The sequence below is a fragment of the Elephas maximus genome, chromosome 4, assembly GCF_024166365.1.
Source record: "Elephas maximus indicus isolate mEleMax1 chromosome 4, mEleMax1 primary haplotype, whole genome shotgun sequence".
Taxonomy (NCBI): domain Eukaryota; kingdom Metazoa; phylum Chordata; class Mammalia; order Proboscidea; family Elephantidae; genus Elephas; species Elephas maximus.
This window is the reverse complement of record NC_064822.1, coordinates 155,442,456-155,461,880: the sequence shown is the minus strand read 5'-3', so window position 1 is coordinate 155,461,880 and position 19,425 is coordinate 155,442,456. Positions and strand designations below refer to the sequence as shown.

The 19,425-nt window shown below is 37.0% G+C and overlaps 1 protein-coding gene across 1 annotated transcript; it reads left to right on the top strand.

Moving 5' to 3' along the window:
* Positions 1-11,453: 11,453 nt before the first annotated feature.
* On the top strand, positions 11,454-18,934 carry KERA (keratocan). Its single transcript, XM_049884034.1, has 4 exons — positions 11,454-11,468; positions 11,646-11,702; positions 13,032-13,918; positions 18,612-18,934. The coding sequence occupies exons 3-4, from the start codon at positions 13,042-13,044 to the stop codon at positions 18,782-18,784; spliced, it is 1,050 nt and encodes a 349-aa protein (XP_049739991.1). The 5' UTR covers positions 11,454-11,468; positions 11,646-11,702; positions 13,032-13,041; the 3' UTR covers positions 18,785-18,934.
* Positions 18,935-19,425: the final 491 nt, after the last annotated feature.

Genomic DNA, 19,425 nt, shown 5'->3' with positions numbered 1-19,425 from the left:
GATCTCCTTCTCCAGAGATTGATCCCTCCTGATAACATGTCCAAAGTATGTGATAAGTCGTCTCACCATCCTTTCTTCTAAGGAGCATTCTGGTTGTACTTCTTCCAAGACAGATGGATTTGTTCTTTTGACAGTCCATGATATATTCAATATTCTTAGCCAACACCACAGTTAAAAGACATCAGTTCTTTGGTTTTCCTTATTCATTGTCTGGCTTTAGCATGCATATAAGATAATTGAAAACACCATGGCTTGGGTCGCACCTTAGTCCTCAAGGCGAGGTCTTTATTTTTCAACACTTTTAAGGAGGTCTTTTGCAGCTTATTTGCCCAATGCAATGTGTCTTTTGGTTTATTGACTCCTGATTCCAAGGGTGTTAATTGTGGATCCAAGTAAAATGAAATCTCTGACAACCTCAATCTTTTCTCTGTTTATCATAATGTTGCTTATGGGTCCAGTTGTGTGGATTTTTATCTTCTTTATGTTGATGTGAATCAATACTGAAGACTGTGGACTTTGATCTTCATCAGTAAGTGCTTTAAGTCCTCTTCACTTTCAGCAAGCAAGGTTGTGTCATCTGCATAACACAGGTTGTTAATGAGTCTTCCTCCAATCCTGATGCTCCATTCTTCACATAGTCCAGCTTCTTGAATTATTTGCTCAGCATACAGATTGAATAGATATGGTGAAAAAATACAACCCTGACACACACCTTTCCTGACTTTAAACCATGCAGTATCTCCTTGTTCTATTTGAATGACTGCCTCTTGATCCACATACAGATTCCTCATGAGCACAACTAAGTATTCCAGAATTCCCATGCTCTGCAATGTTATCCTTAATTTGTTATGATCCACACATTCGAATGTCTTAGCATAGTCAATAAAACACAGGTAAACACCTTTCTGGTATTCTCTACTTTAGCCAGGATCCATCTGACATCAGCAGTGATAACCTTGGTTCCATGTCTTCTTGAATTTCTGGCAGCTTTACTTGTGGATATACTGCTGCAGCTGCTTTTGAATGATCTTCAGCAAAATTTTGCTTGAGTGTGAAATTAGTGATATTGTTATATGTTTTCACATTTGGTTGGGTCCCCTTTCCTGGGAATAGGCAAAAATATGAATCTCTTCCAGTCAGTTGGCCAGGTAGCTCTCTTCCAAATTTCTTGGCATAGACGAGGAAGCACTTCCAGTTCTGCATCCATTTGTTAAAATATCTTATTTGGTGTTCTGTCAATTCCCAGAGCCTTGTTTTTCACCAATGCCTTCAGTGCAGCTTGGACTTTTTCCTTCAGCACTATTGGTTTCTGATCATATGTTACCTCCTGAAATGGTTGAACATCGACCAATTGTTTTTGGTATGATGACTGTGTGTATTCCTTTCATCCTCTTTTGATGTTTCCTGTGTCATTTAACATTTTCCTCATAGAATCCTTCAGTATTGCAACTGGAGACTTGAATTTTTTCTTCAGTGCTTTCAGCTTGAGAAATGCTCAGTGTGTTCTTCCCTTTTGATTTTCTAACTCCAGTTCTTTGCACATATCATCATAATACTTTGCTTTGTCTTCTGGATATGCCCTTTGAAATCTTCCGTTCAGCTTTTTTACTTCATCATTTTTTGCTTTAGCTACTCAAAGTTCAAGAGCAAGATTTACATCTGTCAGCTTGTCATACTGTTGGGGCTTGTGTGTTGCTGTGATGCTGGAAGCTATGCCACCAGTATTCAAATACCAACAGGTCACCCAAGGTGGACAGATTTCAGCTGAGCTTCCAGACTAAGACAGACTAGGAAGAAGGACCCGGCAGTCTACTTCTGAAAGGAATTAGCCAGTGAAAACTTTACGAATAGAAGTGGAATATTGTCTGATGTAGTGACAGAAGATGAGCCCCTCAGGTTGCAAGGAACTTAAAACATAACTGGGGAAGAACTGCCTCCTCAAAGTAGGGTCGACCTTAATGACGGAGATGGAGTCAAGCTTTCAGGACCTTCATTTGCTGATGTGGCTCAACTGAAAATGAGAAGAAACAGCTGCACACATCCATTAATAATCAGAATGTGGAAAGTGCGAAGTATGAATCTAGGAAAATTGGAAGTCGTCAAAAATGAAATGGAATGCATAAAGATCAAAATCCTAGGCATTAGCGAGCGGAAACGGACTGGTATTGGCCATTTTGAATTGGAGAATCACATGGTCTACTATGCCAGATATGATAACTTGAAGAGCAATGGCATTTCTTTCATCATCAAAAAGAAAGTTTCAAGATCTATCCTGAAGTACAGTGCTGTCAGTGGTAGGATAATATCCATATGCCTTCAAGGAAAACCAGTTAATACGACTATTATCCAAATTTATGCACCAATCACTAAGGCCAAAGATGAAGAAATTGAAGATTTTTACCAACTTTTGCAGTCTAAAATTGATCAAACAAGCAATCAGAATGCACTGATAATTGCTGGTGATTGGAGTGCAAAAGTTGGAAACAAAGAATAAGGATTGGTAGCTGGAAAATATGGCCTTGGTGATAGAAACGATGTCAGAGATTGCATAATTGAATTTTGCAAGACCAAGGACTTCTTTCTTGCAAATACCTTTTTTCACCAACATAAACGGCGATAATACACATGGACCTTGCCAGATGGAATGCACATGAATCGCGTAGACTACATCTGTGGAAAGAGATGGTGGAAAAGCTCAATATTATTCAGTCAGAACAAGGCCAGGGGCTGACTTGGGATCAGACCATCAATTACTCATATGCAAGTTCCAGTTGAAGCTGAAGACAGTTAGAATAAGTCCATGAGAGCCAAAGAAGGACCTTGAGCATATCCCACGTGAATTTAGAGACCATCTCAAGAATGGATTTGACATATTGAACATTAATGACAAAAGACTAGATGAGTTGTGGAATGACATCAAGTATATTAGACAACAAGAAAGCAAGAGGTCATTAAAAAGACAGAAGAGAAAAAAAAGAACTAAATGGATGTCAGAAGAAACTCTGGCGCTTGAAAAGACATGTTAGCTGCCCATAAATTCTATTTTACCTAATCTAGCTACCCCTAATCCGAAATGTCCTGCAGTGCTAATTCATCAAGTATGTTATATAAATGGAAATGGGACCAAACAGGTTTTAGTCTGTAGCACTGCTATTTCTTTGTTAAGGCACCCTTATGATCTCATGAGGGCTTTCTCTATGAATAGCTGTCTGAGAAGTATACAACTATAATAAGACTATAGTTGGCTCTTCATGATCTTTAGGAACTAATTTAGAGTGGACTGCTGCAACAATATAGCCCTAATTAGGGCTAGTCTGAGAGGGCAGTTGACAAGAGGACACAAATAAGGACAACACATGTAGTATTTAATGGAATGTCCTCAAGATTGCTAGAGAATTGAGACTGGTAGTATTTTCTCAACATTCTGTTTAAATGATGTCTTGTAAAACACCTCTGCTGAAGTGCTTTGAAGATAAGGTTTAAACTAAGTGGTTTCCAAGCTGCATCACTTCCTATTATATTAGTATCCTCTGAAGGCCAATGGCACTAAGGCTTTGTTAATAGAAATAAACAGATTTTAAGAAGCTGGAAGAACATAATCCTAGAGCAGAGTAATCCTAGGAAGTTGAAAATGGAGCTCACCTAAGAATTACGAGGCTTTATTTATTTATTTATTTATTTATTTATAATTGTTTTGCTGATTAGGTGAAGAAAGCCATCCTGGAGAGGCCTAGAGCAACTATCACCAGAAAAAAAAAAAAAAAAAAAAAAACAGAGAAAGTCATAAATATCCAATTTGAGCCAAAACATAAATAATATATAGAAGTGATAGGGTTATTACTCACTTCGGATCAGTTTTGGAATAAGCATAGCCTCAGGATTCTTGGGACACAAAGGTTCACTATATATGTAAAGTTATTTGCTTTTTTATTCATAATAACAGGAAAAAAAAGTCATGTTAGAAGTATTGATAAAAAAAAGCATAGCTATGAAAAGTACACTATGAAGACGTAAGTGCTAACTTACTTTTTTTTTTTTTTTGCCCAATTTACATCCATATGACATTTAACTCAGTCAGAGTACAAGACTTACACAGAGTGGACTACTTTGTGAAGACAGAGGCAGAAACTGAAGTGATGCAGATAAAAGCCAAGGAAATATAAGTTTTGCCAGCAACCACTATGAGTCGGAATTGACTTGACAGCAGTGGGTTTGGTTTTTTGGTTTTGGCCAGCAACTAGGAGAGAGGCATGGAACAGATTCTTCTCTAGAGCCTTCAGAGGGAGCATGGCCCTGCCAACACCTTGATTTTGGACTTCTAGCCTCCAGAACTGTGACAGAATAAACTTGTGTTGTTTTATGTCACCCAGTTTATGAAACTTTGTTATGGTAGCCCCAGGAAACTAATGTTGTCGTTAGGTGCCATCAGTTCCATCTCATAAAGATCCTGTGTAAAACAGAATGAAATACTGCCAGGTTCTGCACCATCCTCACAATCATTACTATGTTTGAGCCCATTATTGCAGCCACTGTGTCAATCCATCTCGTTGAGGGTCTTTCTCTTTTTTGCTGCCCTTCTACTTCTTCACCAAGCATGATACCCCTCTCCAGGGACTGATTCCTGTTGATAACATGCCCAAAGTACATAAGACAAAGTTTCACTATCCTTGCATCTAAGCAGTATTCTGGTTGCACTTCTTCCAAGACAGATTTTCTCATTCTTCTAGCAGTCCAGGGTATATTCAATATTCTTCACCAATACCATAATTCGAAAGCATCAATTCTTCTTCTTCCTTATTCATTGTCCGGTTTTCACATGCATATGAGGTGATTGAAAAAACCATGGCTTGGGTCAGGAATCTATTAAGTCATTTTCCCTTGTTAAACAGCCAAGTCCAAACCTTGTCATTCTATAATGGAGCTGACAAGCACCATTGATTCTCATAGATCTTCCAATAAGCTTGTTAGTGTTTCCCTTTTAAATACAGAAGTTCAATAAAGCAACATCACATATGTGAGAAAAGTCTCCAGTACGGAAGACCTTTTGAGGTCAAATACAACCTAGAGGAAAAAAGAAAGAAATTAGAAGAAGCACAATTATTTCAAGGGGCAGAAAAAAAATCTCACACCACCAACCAGCCATATAGTTGATATCCTAAGCAAGAAAAGAGAAGATAGTACATATATGAAACAAAAGGAAACTGCTTTAGAAAAGGGACAACTGGAGAATAACTTCTCACAAGTAAATACAGGATACAGAAAAATTTTAAACTCAGAAAATATAAATGAAAGAAACTCATCAGAAGGGATGACAACATTTTGAGATAAGGTGTAGAAGAAAAAAATAAGAGACTTAGACAATCTAACCAGTAGGTTCACTTTCTAAGATGATGATTCTCCTAAACATACAGATGACACGGCTGAAACAAAAAGAAATAAATTGCTCAAGATTGCAGAGCAGCTAAATGGTGAGCAGGTCTGGTTCTTAACCACCACACTCTGCTGCCCCCACTGACTGAGTGAACAAGGTTTTCAAAATAGATCTACAATTCTGTTGGAGATTTTGGAAAATATTAGTAATTATATGTATTAAGTACTAAAAATTATATATTATATGTTAATTACTAATATTAATCACTAATCATTATATACAAAATGAATGTGGTATACAGGAAAGTAAATATAATAATTTTGCACTATTTGTTTTATCAGTAAACACTATTTATATTGTATAATAAGGTCTTCACTAAATATTTAAACAGTTTGTGGCATGCCTACATTAGGAGTTATGAAGGGAAGCCTGATTCTTGGTAGAAGTAAGGAGTGGAATCAAAGTGCTCTAAATCCTTATATAATAAGAAAACAACAGATATTTTAAATTAATATAGACAACAAAAAGTGTACAGACAGGGGTATTAAAGCAAACACATAAAAGGAACACTTACCCATTGCTGTCGAGTTGATTCTGACTCATAGCAACACCATAGGACAGAGTAGAATTGCCCAGTAGGGTTTCCAAGGAGTGGCTGGTGGATTCAAACTGCTGACCTTTTGGTTAGCAGCCAACACTTAATCACTGTGCTACCAGGGCCCCAAAGGAACCCCTAAGAGAGTTGAAAACGATGGCTTCTTGAGAGTGGAATTTATGCTGAAGTGAGTAATGTGGGGAGATATTGTTTTCATAATCAGTTTTATAGTATTTTTGATCTTTTAAATGGATTATATCTCTTTTTTAAATGTATTATTTTGATAAAATTATATATCAGCTACATATATTAGTAGATTCTTTTTATATTTTTAAATTGTTGGACACAGTTTAGTCAAATAAGGCTACAGTCGATCTATTAAGAGAAAGTCATTTCCCTTGCAAAAGCCCAGTCAATTGTAAATAAATGAAGCTTCTGAGAGCACTTCTAGGAAGTAGCCCAACCCCCGCTAACAGATCTATTGAATACATATGACAATGAATCTGAAATTTTACTAACATTTCATGTCTTGCATACCCTTTTAAAAGTCAACCATTTTCAGGAATACAACAAACTAAATTCCTCAGTGTAAGATGGTTTAGCAAAGTATTCTGTCCTGTAATAGGAGGAAGTAGAACATAAGCACTAGGAAGAAGCAACATAAGCAAGGAGGAATCACTAAAACATGCTAAAAGGAGACTAAGAGGTTAAAACAAGAACATTAACAACAAGGATGACTTCAGCTCCTTTCCAGAAGGGCCACTTAGAGGTAGGCAGAGATATTGACTATCACAGTCTCTACTGAAATAAATCCCTGGACCTCATTTTCATCATATGTAAAAAAGAGAGTTTGAATAGATGATCTGTAAGTTTTCCTTGAGTGTTAACTTTTTTTCACTATAAAATTCTCCTACACTAGCTCATCACATTCACCTGACTTATTAGCTCATTTCATCTTTGAACCACTCTGTATAGTAGTCAGGTCAGGCGTGTATGGATAGACATAGGCTCATGATGGTCAAATGGCCTATGCAAGGCCACACAACTAGTAAGTTGCTAAAGAGAACCTCGAACACAGGTTTTTGATAATATACTTTTTTAGGCTCTCCACTATGTTTCTTGTTAGTTGATAGTTAGGCTGATTAATAAACTCATGTCTTATCAAAGTGATACATGTGCCTTAGATGTTTCTTTGCTGGTTTATTCATTCAGTAAATATTTATTGAAAATCTACTATATGCAAAGCCCCATGGGCTTCTAAAATATTAATTTGTCTTTAGACAGTTTGTGCCAAAAGCATATAATTACACTATAGACCCCTTTCTCTTTACAGAGTTGGATAGGACTGAGCAGAATTTTTCATTATTTCATTTATTTATTCATTTTAATTGTATTTCAGTAAAAAATATACCCACTTCTCACTTATTGACATGGTTAGATTCCAAAGACCAGATTATTACATAAAAATCAGCATTATGTGAAAATGGAGGAAGACCATATCAGATCACAAAATGGAGAATGACCGTATCATTACATAATTGCCAAATTATATCACTACAAAACTGCCAAATTACATCATTGCAAAACTGCCGTTGAGTTGATTCTGACTCATAGTGACACTACAGGACAGAGTAGAATTGCCCAACTGGGTTTCCAAGGAGTGGCTGGTGGATTCAAACTACTGACCTTTTGGTTAGCAGCCAACACTTAACCACTGTGCTACCAGGGCCCCAAAGGAACCTCAGCCAAGCTGACACATAATCTTAACAGTCAAAGCCAGCGTTACTCTTGACTCACACCTTGGTGTTCGTTAATTTCAGACATATGTCATTAAAAGTACAAAATACAGATTTTTTACTATTGTAAAAAATAGTATAAATTCTATTTATACTAAATTCTAAAAAAATTCACAAGGATTGTTGTGAATACAAAATATTGGGTAATGAACTATTTGATAAGTGAATAGTAAGTGTGTTTGTACAGCAGCTTGACTTTCTAATGATTTTTAAGAGTATAGTTAAGTGACTAATTATATTCACCATGTTGTGCTACCATCACCACTATCCATTTCTAAAAGCTTTTTGCTATCCTCCAAAGAAAACTCAGTATCCCTTCAACAATACCACCCACTCCCTGCTCCTGGTAACCATGAAGAAACTTCTGTTACTCTGCAATTGCTTATTCTAGGTATTTCATATAAGAGGGATCATACAATATTTGTCCTTTTGTGGCTAACATTTCATTCAGCATAATGACTTCGTTTTATGGCTAGATAATATTTCATTGAATGGATATAACACATTTTGTTTATCCATTTATCTGTTGATGGACACTTGGATTGTTTTCATCTTTTGACTATTGTAAATAATGTTGCAATGAACATGGATATACAAGTAACTGTCTGAATCCTTGGTCTCAAGTCTGTTGGGTACACTCACCTAGGAGTGTAACTGCTGGGTCATACGGTAATTCTATGTTTAACACTTTGAGGAACTGTGAAAATGTTCTCCACAGTGGCTACACCATTTTACATTGTTATCAGCAATGGATGAGAGTTCCAAGTTTTCCTCACTTCAAAAATTTTTCCACATCCTTGCAAGCAAGTATTACTTTTTTTTTTTGATAATAGTCATCCTAGTGGGTGTGAAGTGGTATTTCATTGTGGTTTTGATTTGCATTTCCCTAATAAATAATGATATTAAGCACCTTTTCATATGCTATTGGCCATTCATAAATCTTCTCTGGAGAAATGTCTATTCAACTCCTTTGCCCTTTTTTTTTTTTTTTTTTTAATTAGGTTGTCATTTTGCCATTGAGTTGTAGGAGTTCTTTAAATATTCTGGATTCATTAATTTTTATAATAGCTAGCATGGCTCAGATTTTATCACTGCCTTCTTAATTTAATACATTAAAAGCCCACTTGAGCAGTTCCAGCGAAGAATCTAAGTTGCCATCCTCTAGAAATTCCTAATTAAAGAAAAGTAAATTAGATTGCTATAGGAAAATTCACGATATAGATAGATGGAGGTTATCTTAACAGTAAAAAAAGATTCCATGTTTATTGTCAGTAAATATGACATTAAAACCTGGCAAACATTGTGGGTGGCCATTTTTATTTTTATCATTTATTTAATATGCTCACAAACTGAGAGAAAAGAGTCAAGAATGGCTTCCAGATTTCTGGTTGGGGAAAAGGAGTAAGATGATGTCATCCAGAGGTACGAAATTAGAGAAGTTACAAGTAAAGGAGAAAGGTCAATTTCATTTTGGATCTATTCCCTTGGGACATGCAAGAGATGTCCACAAAGCAGATAAGTGTACACAAAGAAGAGCAGGTCTTTTTCCAGAGGCTGGGTTTGAGTAATCATAATAAAAAAAGGGGTTAAAACCATGGACTCACGAAAGAAATGTATACACAGCAAGAAAGGCAGTGAACAGAGGACCGAATCTCAAAGAGCTCTAAACTCTAGAAACACTGAAATTCGTTTAGAAAGAGGAAGGAGAGCGTCAGGATATAGATAAAATTTGCCAGAAAATGGAAGGAAAGATCAGGAGAGAATGATGTCTGAGAAACTAAGAGAGCCATTCAACAAAAAGTGTGGGTCGGTATTATCAGGGGTCACAGGTGAAGTAAGCAAAACACTAAAAGACTTCAAAAGATTGTTAAGTTTAAAGACGATTGCTGATTTTGCCAGAACTGTTCTAGAATGCAGTGGAATTGGAAGTCATATTTTAGCGGGTGGAATGGAGAGGGGAAGGAAAGACCAGAGGCAGCCAGTATACCTCTTCCAATAAACTTTTTTTAAAAATTGTCTCTGTGTCCTGTCATCTGGAGACCTGGTGGTGTAGTGGTTAAGAGCTTGGCTGCTAGCTAAAAGGCCAGCAGTTGGAATCCACCAGCTGCTCCTTGGAAGCCCGTTGGGCCAATTCTACTCTGTCCTGCAGAGTTGTTATGAGTCAAAATCGACTTGATGGCAACAGGTTTGGTTTTCCTACAATGAACGTGCATAATACAATTAAGAAGTGACTGAAATTGGTTTAACTGAGAAAGAAAGAGATAAGAGAACAGCTAGAGGGGGCTGTGCAGATACGAGAATCACCTGCTGATAGTACCCTGAGGGTTTAGAAAAAGAAGAGCCAGAGAGAAGGAAAAACACGCAGTGGAGAGAGAATCGTTGCGAGAAAGCAAGCACTTGGCTGCTTTCTTAACATAGTATATAAGGGTACCTGTGGGGCTCCTAAGAGATTGTGTCTGAATAAGATCTTAATCTACAAAAACCTTTAAACTTAAATGCATTTTCCACTTGAAAATGTAGGGCTAATATTAAAAAAAAAAATTAAAAGAAGGGCTAATATTTCCGTAATCATGAACTTGGTGTCAACGAGTTAGGTAGACCATTGCTATTTTATAGATGACTAAGATGAGCTTTAGAGACCCTAATGAACTTGCCCGTGGTTAAGAAGGGGGAGACGCAGTTCAGAAAAGGTTCTCTGACTCCAGGGCTATCTCTTCACTGTACTCTCTCTCTGATAAAACTAATATGACCCATATTGAATAAATCATGTCAATTAAACTTTTTGATCCCAGGATAAGATAAGATAGATTTTGAAAAACAAAATGATTATCATTAATCAATAGTATGTTATCTTTTTAAGAATAATATCTGAAAAGGTGATTTATTTTTTGTTTATGTATCTTTTCTTGAGAGGCATAACAAATATTTTCTCAAATACAGGAACTGGAAGACACATTATCTTAGACTTCTGAGCTAAAGAAAGAATAGCAATGCCACAGAATGTTTTGTAATGGACTAAATGTAAAACATGTGTTGTTATGATGAGAAAAAATGCACCATTTTAATAATTATTTGAAAAAAAACTTTCAGTACTAAAGAAAGATACAGTAATTAGTTCTATAAAACAAGCAGAATTCTGTTTAATGCCAACATAAGGTATAGCTTCTAGATGGAACTTATATATCTTTAAAATCTATTTTTCTATCTCTTTTTCTCTTAGTCAAGGATAATATATTTAAATAGCATTCCAGCATCTGTTTTACATTAGAAATGAATAAAATATTCCCATATAAACAGAGAACATTGGCCTTTATGTCCTTGAATTCAATTAAAATGAAAAAAAGATCATTTAGAGAAAAATGCCTTGAAATCACTTTTTGTTATACTTGGAATCAAAACTGTCTTCAGTTACTTGATGGTAGATTAGATCTATATATCAGTGCATTATAACATCTTAGAAGCTGTTAATATTCAGGAAAAATTGCCCTGAATTATTTATATCCTTGAGATTAGAGCCAGAATTTCCCATGCTGGGCTGCCTAGGTACAGAGGTGCTGTGGTTTTCGGAAGAGTTAAAGTTGGAGCCACTGGTGCATATATATTAGGGAGGATTCATAAAAGTACGACAGTGGAGCTTGGGTCAAATTATTACTGTGAGCGAGCAGTGACCAATAGAAAGGGAAGAAGAAGATCCAAGAAAGCTGAGGTAAGCTGTCTTCTGCAGCCCTGTCAAAGTGGAAACAATAGATCAAAAGGTGTTTGTGGTAACGGGTCAGAGCAGGATTTACTTTTTTGATTAGCAGGCTTGAGAGCATACAATAAAATAAATAAATAAATTAAAAAGTGCTTTCTATCAACCTTTTCTCTTTAAACTGATTTTTAGCAAACTTCAGACCCAGACCCAGACCCAGGACTCAACGGTATATTCCTGGAGAGCAAGGTAAATTATTTTGCACTTTTTAAAACTCTTACATTTAAGAATGCAAGGTTCTGATTCATCAGAGGTAGAGTTACAACTGCAATAACTAAAGAAAACCCCTGTTCTGCAGGGTTTTTTTTTTTCTTTTTTTCATGTGTCTGTGTTGAAGGTTGGCCAGAGTAGCCTTCTGCAATTGTAGGAAATTTGACAGCTTGTGGAGGCAGCTCTGCGCTTGTCATTTTCTGCATTTGAGTGACAAAATGAAAGTCAGCATTTTGTAAACGCTGCTGATTTTATCTTTTCCCAAGGAATCAGTAAGATATATTCCGTCCTTATCAAGTGGTTTAACTAAATATAAGTTCATCAGAATGTTATTGTGTGTAAATTTTCCTGTTAGAATAGTTCTTATCTGTTTCTACAACTTTGGTTTTATTGGGGGAGTTGTATCTTTTAAATTTATTAAATGTCAATTTGTGTTTATCCTTTTGTTATTAGCCAGTCGACTCAAGGGCAACTAATAACAACAGCAATGCTGAAAATATATCAATAACAGAGCTTTACTCTGTATCTTAAACATGCTTTTTTGTTTTTTTATCAATCATAATAATTCCATGGTTGAATGCATTACTTATGTAATTGTGAGATGTATCCGTACATAGAGTTTATAATTCAAATTTCTTGGCTGAACAACTTGATTTTGTATTTAGAAGATTAGAAATCTTTTCTCCCTGAAAATCAGACTTACCTGAGAAATAGTGCAATGAAACAAGAGATTGAGCACACATTTTTCTTCATATCTTAGAACGTTCCTCCATGACAAACTGTTAACATATTCTTTGATCTCGCCGGTTCTTTGGTTCAAGGGCCAAAGGGCCTGAGAGATTTCCTCCAGATGTTCCGCTTATTTAGGAATGAAAGGAGAAGCGTGTGCCCACCTCTCAGGGATAGCACAGATTCTCAGTGTGAATTATTGAAAGATCACTTTATTGTACTCTTGTATTCAGTACTGGTTTCAGTTAACTTCTTTGCACTAAATAGCTTAAAATGGAAAAGCACTCAGAGCTGCTAAAATTTGCTTTCCATTTCTCATCTTTTATTGTGTTTGGGTTAAAACCAAAAGGTACAAGTTACAAGAAATGGTAAATCAGTTCCAGTGTTTGCAAAATCATTTGCATATAGTGCCTACTAAATATATGTGTGTTAATTGATATCTATGTATATTCTGTAGACTAAACTAAAACCTCTTTATCTCTCCATAAAAGAAGCAATGTTTACTGATCATTTTGATTCATGTATTTATCTAAAGGTCAAGATCATCTAACATCTAATGGTTGTGTCCCCTTATTCTAGGTTTTTTATAATGGCCACAGCCATCTATTTCATCATCTGGGTATTACTCATAACTGACACGGTATGGACTCGAAGTGTGAGGCAGGTGAATGAACCAGACGATTGGACTGTGGGTGACTTCGATTGTCCGAGGGAATGTTTCTGTCCCCCCAGTTTTCCTACTGCTTTATACTGTGAAAATCGAGGTCTTAAAGAAATTCCTGCCATCCCTTCAAGGATCTGGTATCTTTATCTTGAAAACAACCTGATAGAAACCATTCCAGAGAAGCCTTTTGAGAATGCTACCCAGCTGAGATGGATAAATCTGAACAAGAACAAAATAACCAACTATGGGATCGAAAAAGGAGCCCTGAGCCAGCTGAAAAAGTTACTTTTCCTGTTTCTGGAAGATAATGAGCTAGAGGAGGTACCTTCTCCATTGCCAAGAAGTTTAGAACAATTACAGCTAGCTAGAAACAAGGTGTCCAGAATCCCTCAAGGGACCTTCAGTAATCTGGAGAACCTGACCCTTCTTGATCTGCAGCACAATAAACTCTTAGATAATGCCTTTCAAAGAGACACCTTTAAGGGACTCAAGAACCTCATGCAGCTAAATATGGCCAAGAATTCCCTGAAGAATATGCCACCAAGATTACCAGCCAATACAATGCAACTGTTTTTGGACAACAATTCCATTGAAGGAATACCAGAAAATTATTTTAATGTGATTCCTAAAGTGGCCTTCCTGAGACTAAACCACAACAAATTATCTGATGCAGGTCTCCCTTCAAGTGGTTTTGATGTGTCGTCAATTCTAGATCTTCAGCTCTCTCACAACCGACTCACAAAGGTTCCCCGAATCAGTGCTCATCTGCAGCACCTTCACCTTGATCACAACAAAATCAAAAGTGAGTAGTCATTGGGGTGTGCTCAGGGTCATTAAGTTTGTCCTAGATCATCTTTAAGAATATTGACTGTTTCCAACCCCCCAAGCAATGTACCCTTAAATTTTTAAAAATGTATTTCCAATTTTCAGAACTAAATTTTATCTATTCACAGACAGTCTTAATGAACCAACAAATCCAACTCTTCAAACTGCAGACTGCAAAGTAGACTTTAATAACCTCCCCAGAATCCAGTGCCGTCGAGTCGATTCCAACTCATACCGACCCTAGAGAACAGAGTAGAACTGCCCCATAGAGTTTCCAAGGAGCGCCTGGTGGATTCGAACTGCCGAGTCTTTGGTTAGCAGCCATAGCACTTAACCACTATGCCACCAAGGCTTCCTTAATAACCTACAGAGGGCTATAATGTACTGGAGAGATATAATGCTTCTATCTTATTTTACTTTGAGGCGGTTGCGTTATTTCTACCCCTCACTGGGTGGACTTATTTAAGAATGTTCAACAGATACAAACAGCCTCATGAATAGTAATAGAGGTGATAATGACCTCAAGAAGCACCTCTGTTCCAAAAACAATATGAGACAGCTGATGCCTGTAACTCCCATAATGAGAGTCTTTGTTTTAAATTAGTAGGTTCCTCAAACTTCAGTGTATGCAGATTGGTGGACCCACACCCAGGTTTCTGACTCACTGGGTCTAGGGTGGGGCCTGAGAATATTTGGTTGTAACAAGTTCCCAGGTGATAATGATGCTGCTTCTCTGGGGACCAGGCTCTGAGAACCACTACTGTACTATAAAGCTTTGCTTGATTGAAATGGAAACGAGCTCCCCTGGAAGGTAGCAACTCTTTAGGACTTGGTGGCAATCAACAAGGTAGGATATCCATTTACTTCTTTTCCCTTCTTGAATATAGCTTTTTATAAGGCAGAGAGGAGTGAATGCAAAGTGTCTTGGAGGCAGAGGTACCACGAAAAAGGAAGTGATTATAGAAAGAAGAGGCTGGAAACATTAAAGACAAACTTGGCATCTTCCCAATTATTCCCGAGACCAGGCATAAAGAAAAAGAAGTGGGCAATATCTTGGTCCAGCCACAGGGGTGCTGACACCCAGCCTGCCACCTATCCATGCATCTTTAGCCCCAACACAAGCTCTTTAAGGCAGATAATCTTGGGGAGACTTCTCCTGAACAACTTTAAAAAATATGTTTATAAGGCAAAATTCATTTTGGTTTGTAAGAAAGTAACAGATCATTGTCAGAAGGTTGTATTGCTCAATTACTACTCACAAAAGTTTCCTTGAAGAAAATAACCACATAAACATATCATTTGTAAGGGTGTATCGTTTTTCCACTGAGTACTACTCACTTCTTCAAAATATTGTTTTTTGGTTTTTTTTTTTTTGCTAATAGCACACTTGAGCATTAAAATCCAGGAACTAAAAGGCAGTGTGTTGCCACAGCAATTCTTTTTCCATGGCAACAAGACAAATTGTTTAATCTTACAGTCAAAAGCAAAAGATGCTACTGAAACGTTTTGATAGGAGCTGAATCTGTTCAGTTGAACAAAACAGCCAGTATTGACCTACGTATATTCTATTTTCCTGGTTGAAAGTTCTGGCCATCTACAGTGCCTTCTTTACCAGACAAGAAAAATCGCAGAGACATTAGATGTGGGAGGTTAACTTAAAGTGACTCCACCTAGAGCCCTATTTGTGATTTGGGATTCTACCCTGAGCATTTCAGAATAAAGGTATTGAAGACTGAGGCAGGAATATTCAACACGCAGTTAAACACATATGCCAGGCACTTACGTAGTAATACACAGTTATCCAAAGAAGAATTTGGCTCTTTGTTCTACCCACATTTTAGATTTTCAAAGTCTTTTCTCATATATTACTATTTTTCAATATTTTGCATACTTTAGCTTGAGTCAGAATGACCTGGAGGGTTTATTAAAACACAGATAGCTAGACCCCACCCCCAGAGTTTCTGATTCGGTAGGTCTGGCTTGGGACCCAATAAGTTAGTTCCCAGGTAGTATGGATGTTGCTGGTCCTGGGACCACACCTTGAGGACTACTGCTCTAATTAACCTTCATCAGAATTCTCTGTAATATTGTTAGGAATTTATAAAAAAGGAGAAACTGAGGCTGGGTTAGGTGAAAATATCTGTCCAAAGACAAAGAGTACATACAATAGCCAGAATCTGAACGAGGGCTTCTCATTTTAAGCCTAGTGCTTTTTTCACTCGTAAAATATAATCACAACATATTTTTCTTCAATTCTCAGAATACAAGACTTTAGAAAAATTTCAACTAGGAGAGGTAAGGATAATATCAGTAGCCACAATATTAACAAAAAGGGCTTGATTTATGTGCTTCTTGATGTAGATATTAACATGATCATTTCAATATTCCAAGAAAATAAATGTAAAATCAGAATTTTCCTGGCTAGTATTATTGGCTCACAGTTACATCACACTGTGTTGTAATAGCTGTTTAAGTACTTAATTATTCTTTCCACATAATCTATTATGGTTGTTAGTATTTCATCTCCAATAAAACGTCTTTTATATAAAGGGTCATCAGAATTTACAGGAAAAGAAGCTTTTCTTATGTAAAATGACGGAAATATACATGTATGTCTTCTGAACATCTTAAAAAAAACCTTAAATTTGGCAAATATTTTATGTATTCATATGAGATACTTTCTTGGGGATCTTTTAGAAATACCATAATTAATTGATGAAAATATAATTAAATTTTATTTTAAACACTGTTTCTTACATTTCTCTTTCTCAGACATGCAGTGACTATAGAACATGAGAGTGATAAGCAGATAAGAAAGTGGCATATCAAAAGGGACTCACTCTCCCCATGTAGTGGGGTGGGACTAGGCTGGGACTCAGCTCTGCCTCTGACCTGCAGAAATACCTTGTATAGCTTACTTCACCAGTCTTCACTATTGTTTCCATAATGCCCAGGTAGGGAGAATAATAATATTGATTCATAAAGCCTCTATGATGATAAGGTGATTATGTATATTTAAAAACAAAGAACTTTATAAACACACAACTGCTATACAAATACGTCATTTTTATCAGGTTGAATTCACAAAATAACATAATGTCAGAGCAATACAGCCTTACTGTAAACGTCAAATCATTCAATCCAATATAAATTCTACATGTCCCAATAGGACCTAGAGGAGGGGGATGGCCCAAGGAAAGTGGGCTTAATCAGGGAGGATCTCTTGCTTGAAAGAGTTTCAAAAAAGGACTTAAAATCAATATACGGATTCATGGTCAAGGTTAACTATTTCAGCCTGATCTTGTTTGGATAGAGAATACACACACTTCCCTAAATTTAATAGGCCTTCCTTCCTGAATGCTCCTAAATCTCAGGATCCATTGGTGCCAAGGGCTCCCATCCAAGACAGATGCGTGATTTCTCACATTTTAGCCATTTGAAAAGGCTGATGGGAAGCTTTCTGGCTGAGTTCTTTGTAATTCAATCCTTGGCAAATGTTTCATTTCCAATTAAGTGTACTTAAGTATGGCGATTCAAAGTTGCTTTCTGGAAGTATAACTTATGTAAAGTTACATTAATTGCACTTAAAAAAAAAGTCATATCCTGGTGATTTGAAAGTGCATCTTTTAAGTTAATTTTTAAGGATTTTCTCTTATGTTAGAGTGATTTTCTACCCATTCACTATTCATTGTCCCGTCCGTCCCTCCCTCCATCCCTCTGTCCCTCCATCCCTCCGTCCCTCCATCCCTCCATCCCTCCATCCCTCCTTCCATCCATCTATCCATCCATCCATTCATCCATCATCCATCCATCATCCGTTCATCCGTCCATCCGTCCCTCCGCCCCTCCGTCCCTCCGTCCCTCCGTCCATCCATCATCCATCCCTCCCTCCATCCATCCATCCATCCATCCATCCATCCATCCATCCATCCATCCATCCATCCATCCATCCATCCATCCATCCATCCATCCATCCATCCATCCATCCATCCATCCATCCATCCATCCATCCATCCTTCCCTTCATTCATCCATCCTTCCCTTTATCCTCCCATGCAACTACCCATTCTTTCAGTTGTTGTCATTAGTTGCCAGAGTTGATTCTGACTCATGACAACCTCATGTGTGCAGAGTAGAACTGCTCCATGGAGTTTTCAAAACTGTAACCTTTCAGAAGCAGATTGTCAGGCCTGTCTTTTAAGGCACCTCTGGATGGTTCAAACTGCCAATCTTTTTGTCTAGTAGTCAAACACTTAACCCTTTGTGCCACCAGGCCTGAACTGTCTTTTCTACCTCTGTTCCTCTAAATACTACCGGTCTCATTGTATAATAATCTAAGTATGCCCTATCTTGTCTGCAAGCTTAAAAAACAAGAGGTATGTCTTACCTTTGTTTCCTTCACAGCTCCTAACAATATTTCTTTTCCAGTGCTCTGTACTAAGTACAGCAGAGTGTGCAGTGAGATCACTATACATGTTGCATGCTTTTCATGGTTTTCTATAAAACATATCTGCACAACTTCTACAACTTGTAATAAAAATGGTTTGTGTATCTTTCATAGACCAGGCCACCAGGTCCTCTATTGAACTGTTGCAATAGCTTCTTGGTCATCCCACTCTAGTTTCTTCTGTGTTCCAATTCATTCATTCGTGCTGTCTTTTGTCTCTGTAGGTGTGAATGTCTCAGTAATATGTCCTACTCCTTCTGCTCTGCCTGAAGAACAAGACCTCTTCAGTTATGGACCTCGTCTTAGCTACCTCCGTCTGGATGGGAATGAAATCAAACCTCCAATCCCAATGGATTTAATGACCTGCTTCAGGCTCCTTCAGGCTGTCATTATTTAAGCATAATCTAAAATTAGTTTACTGAGTTAATGTTTCTGACATGAAATTTGTTATCATTCATAGGTTTAGGACAAAAATCACATTGCCAATTGCTCTTTGCCACCATTTTCAATTGTGCAGCTTATTTCTTCTATTCTTTTGCCAATGGCTAGGTGCTTTTGCCAGTGACACATAGCATAGCCTGTAGTAAAAAAAAAAAAAATCACATTGCCAATTGCTCTTTGCCACCATTTTCAATTGTGCAGCTTATTTCTTCTATTCTTTTGCCAATGGCTAGGTGCTTTTGCCAGTGACACATAGCATAGCCTGTAGTAGTTTGCTTTTTTTAAAATTAATAAAACAGACACAGAGTTAATTGGTCAACTCAAAGACAGTTTTTTGCCTCTTTCGCAGCTTATTAATTAACAGCAAAAAGTGCAATTGCATTGTTATACAACGTAAAGGACATACGTGTTTGTTCAAGAGCAGGTACATAGAGACTATATTTACGGTATAAATACAGTAATGAAATAGGAGGTAGAAAGATTTGAGTAAAATGAAAAAAATAAAATAATACTTTATCATAATTATAACAAAATAAACACAGATTGCTAAGTAGCTTTTGCACAAGTTTGGTTATTTAGCTCAAAAATGGGCATGAA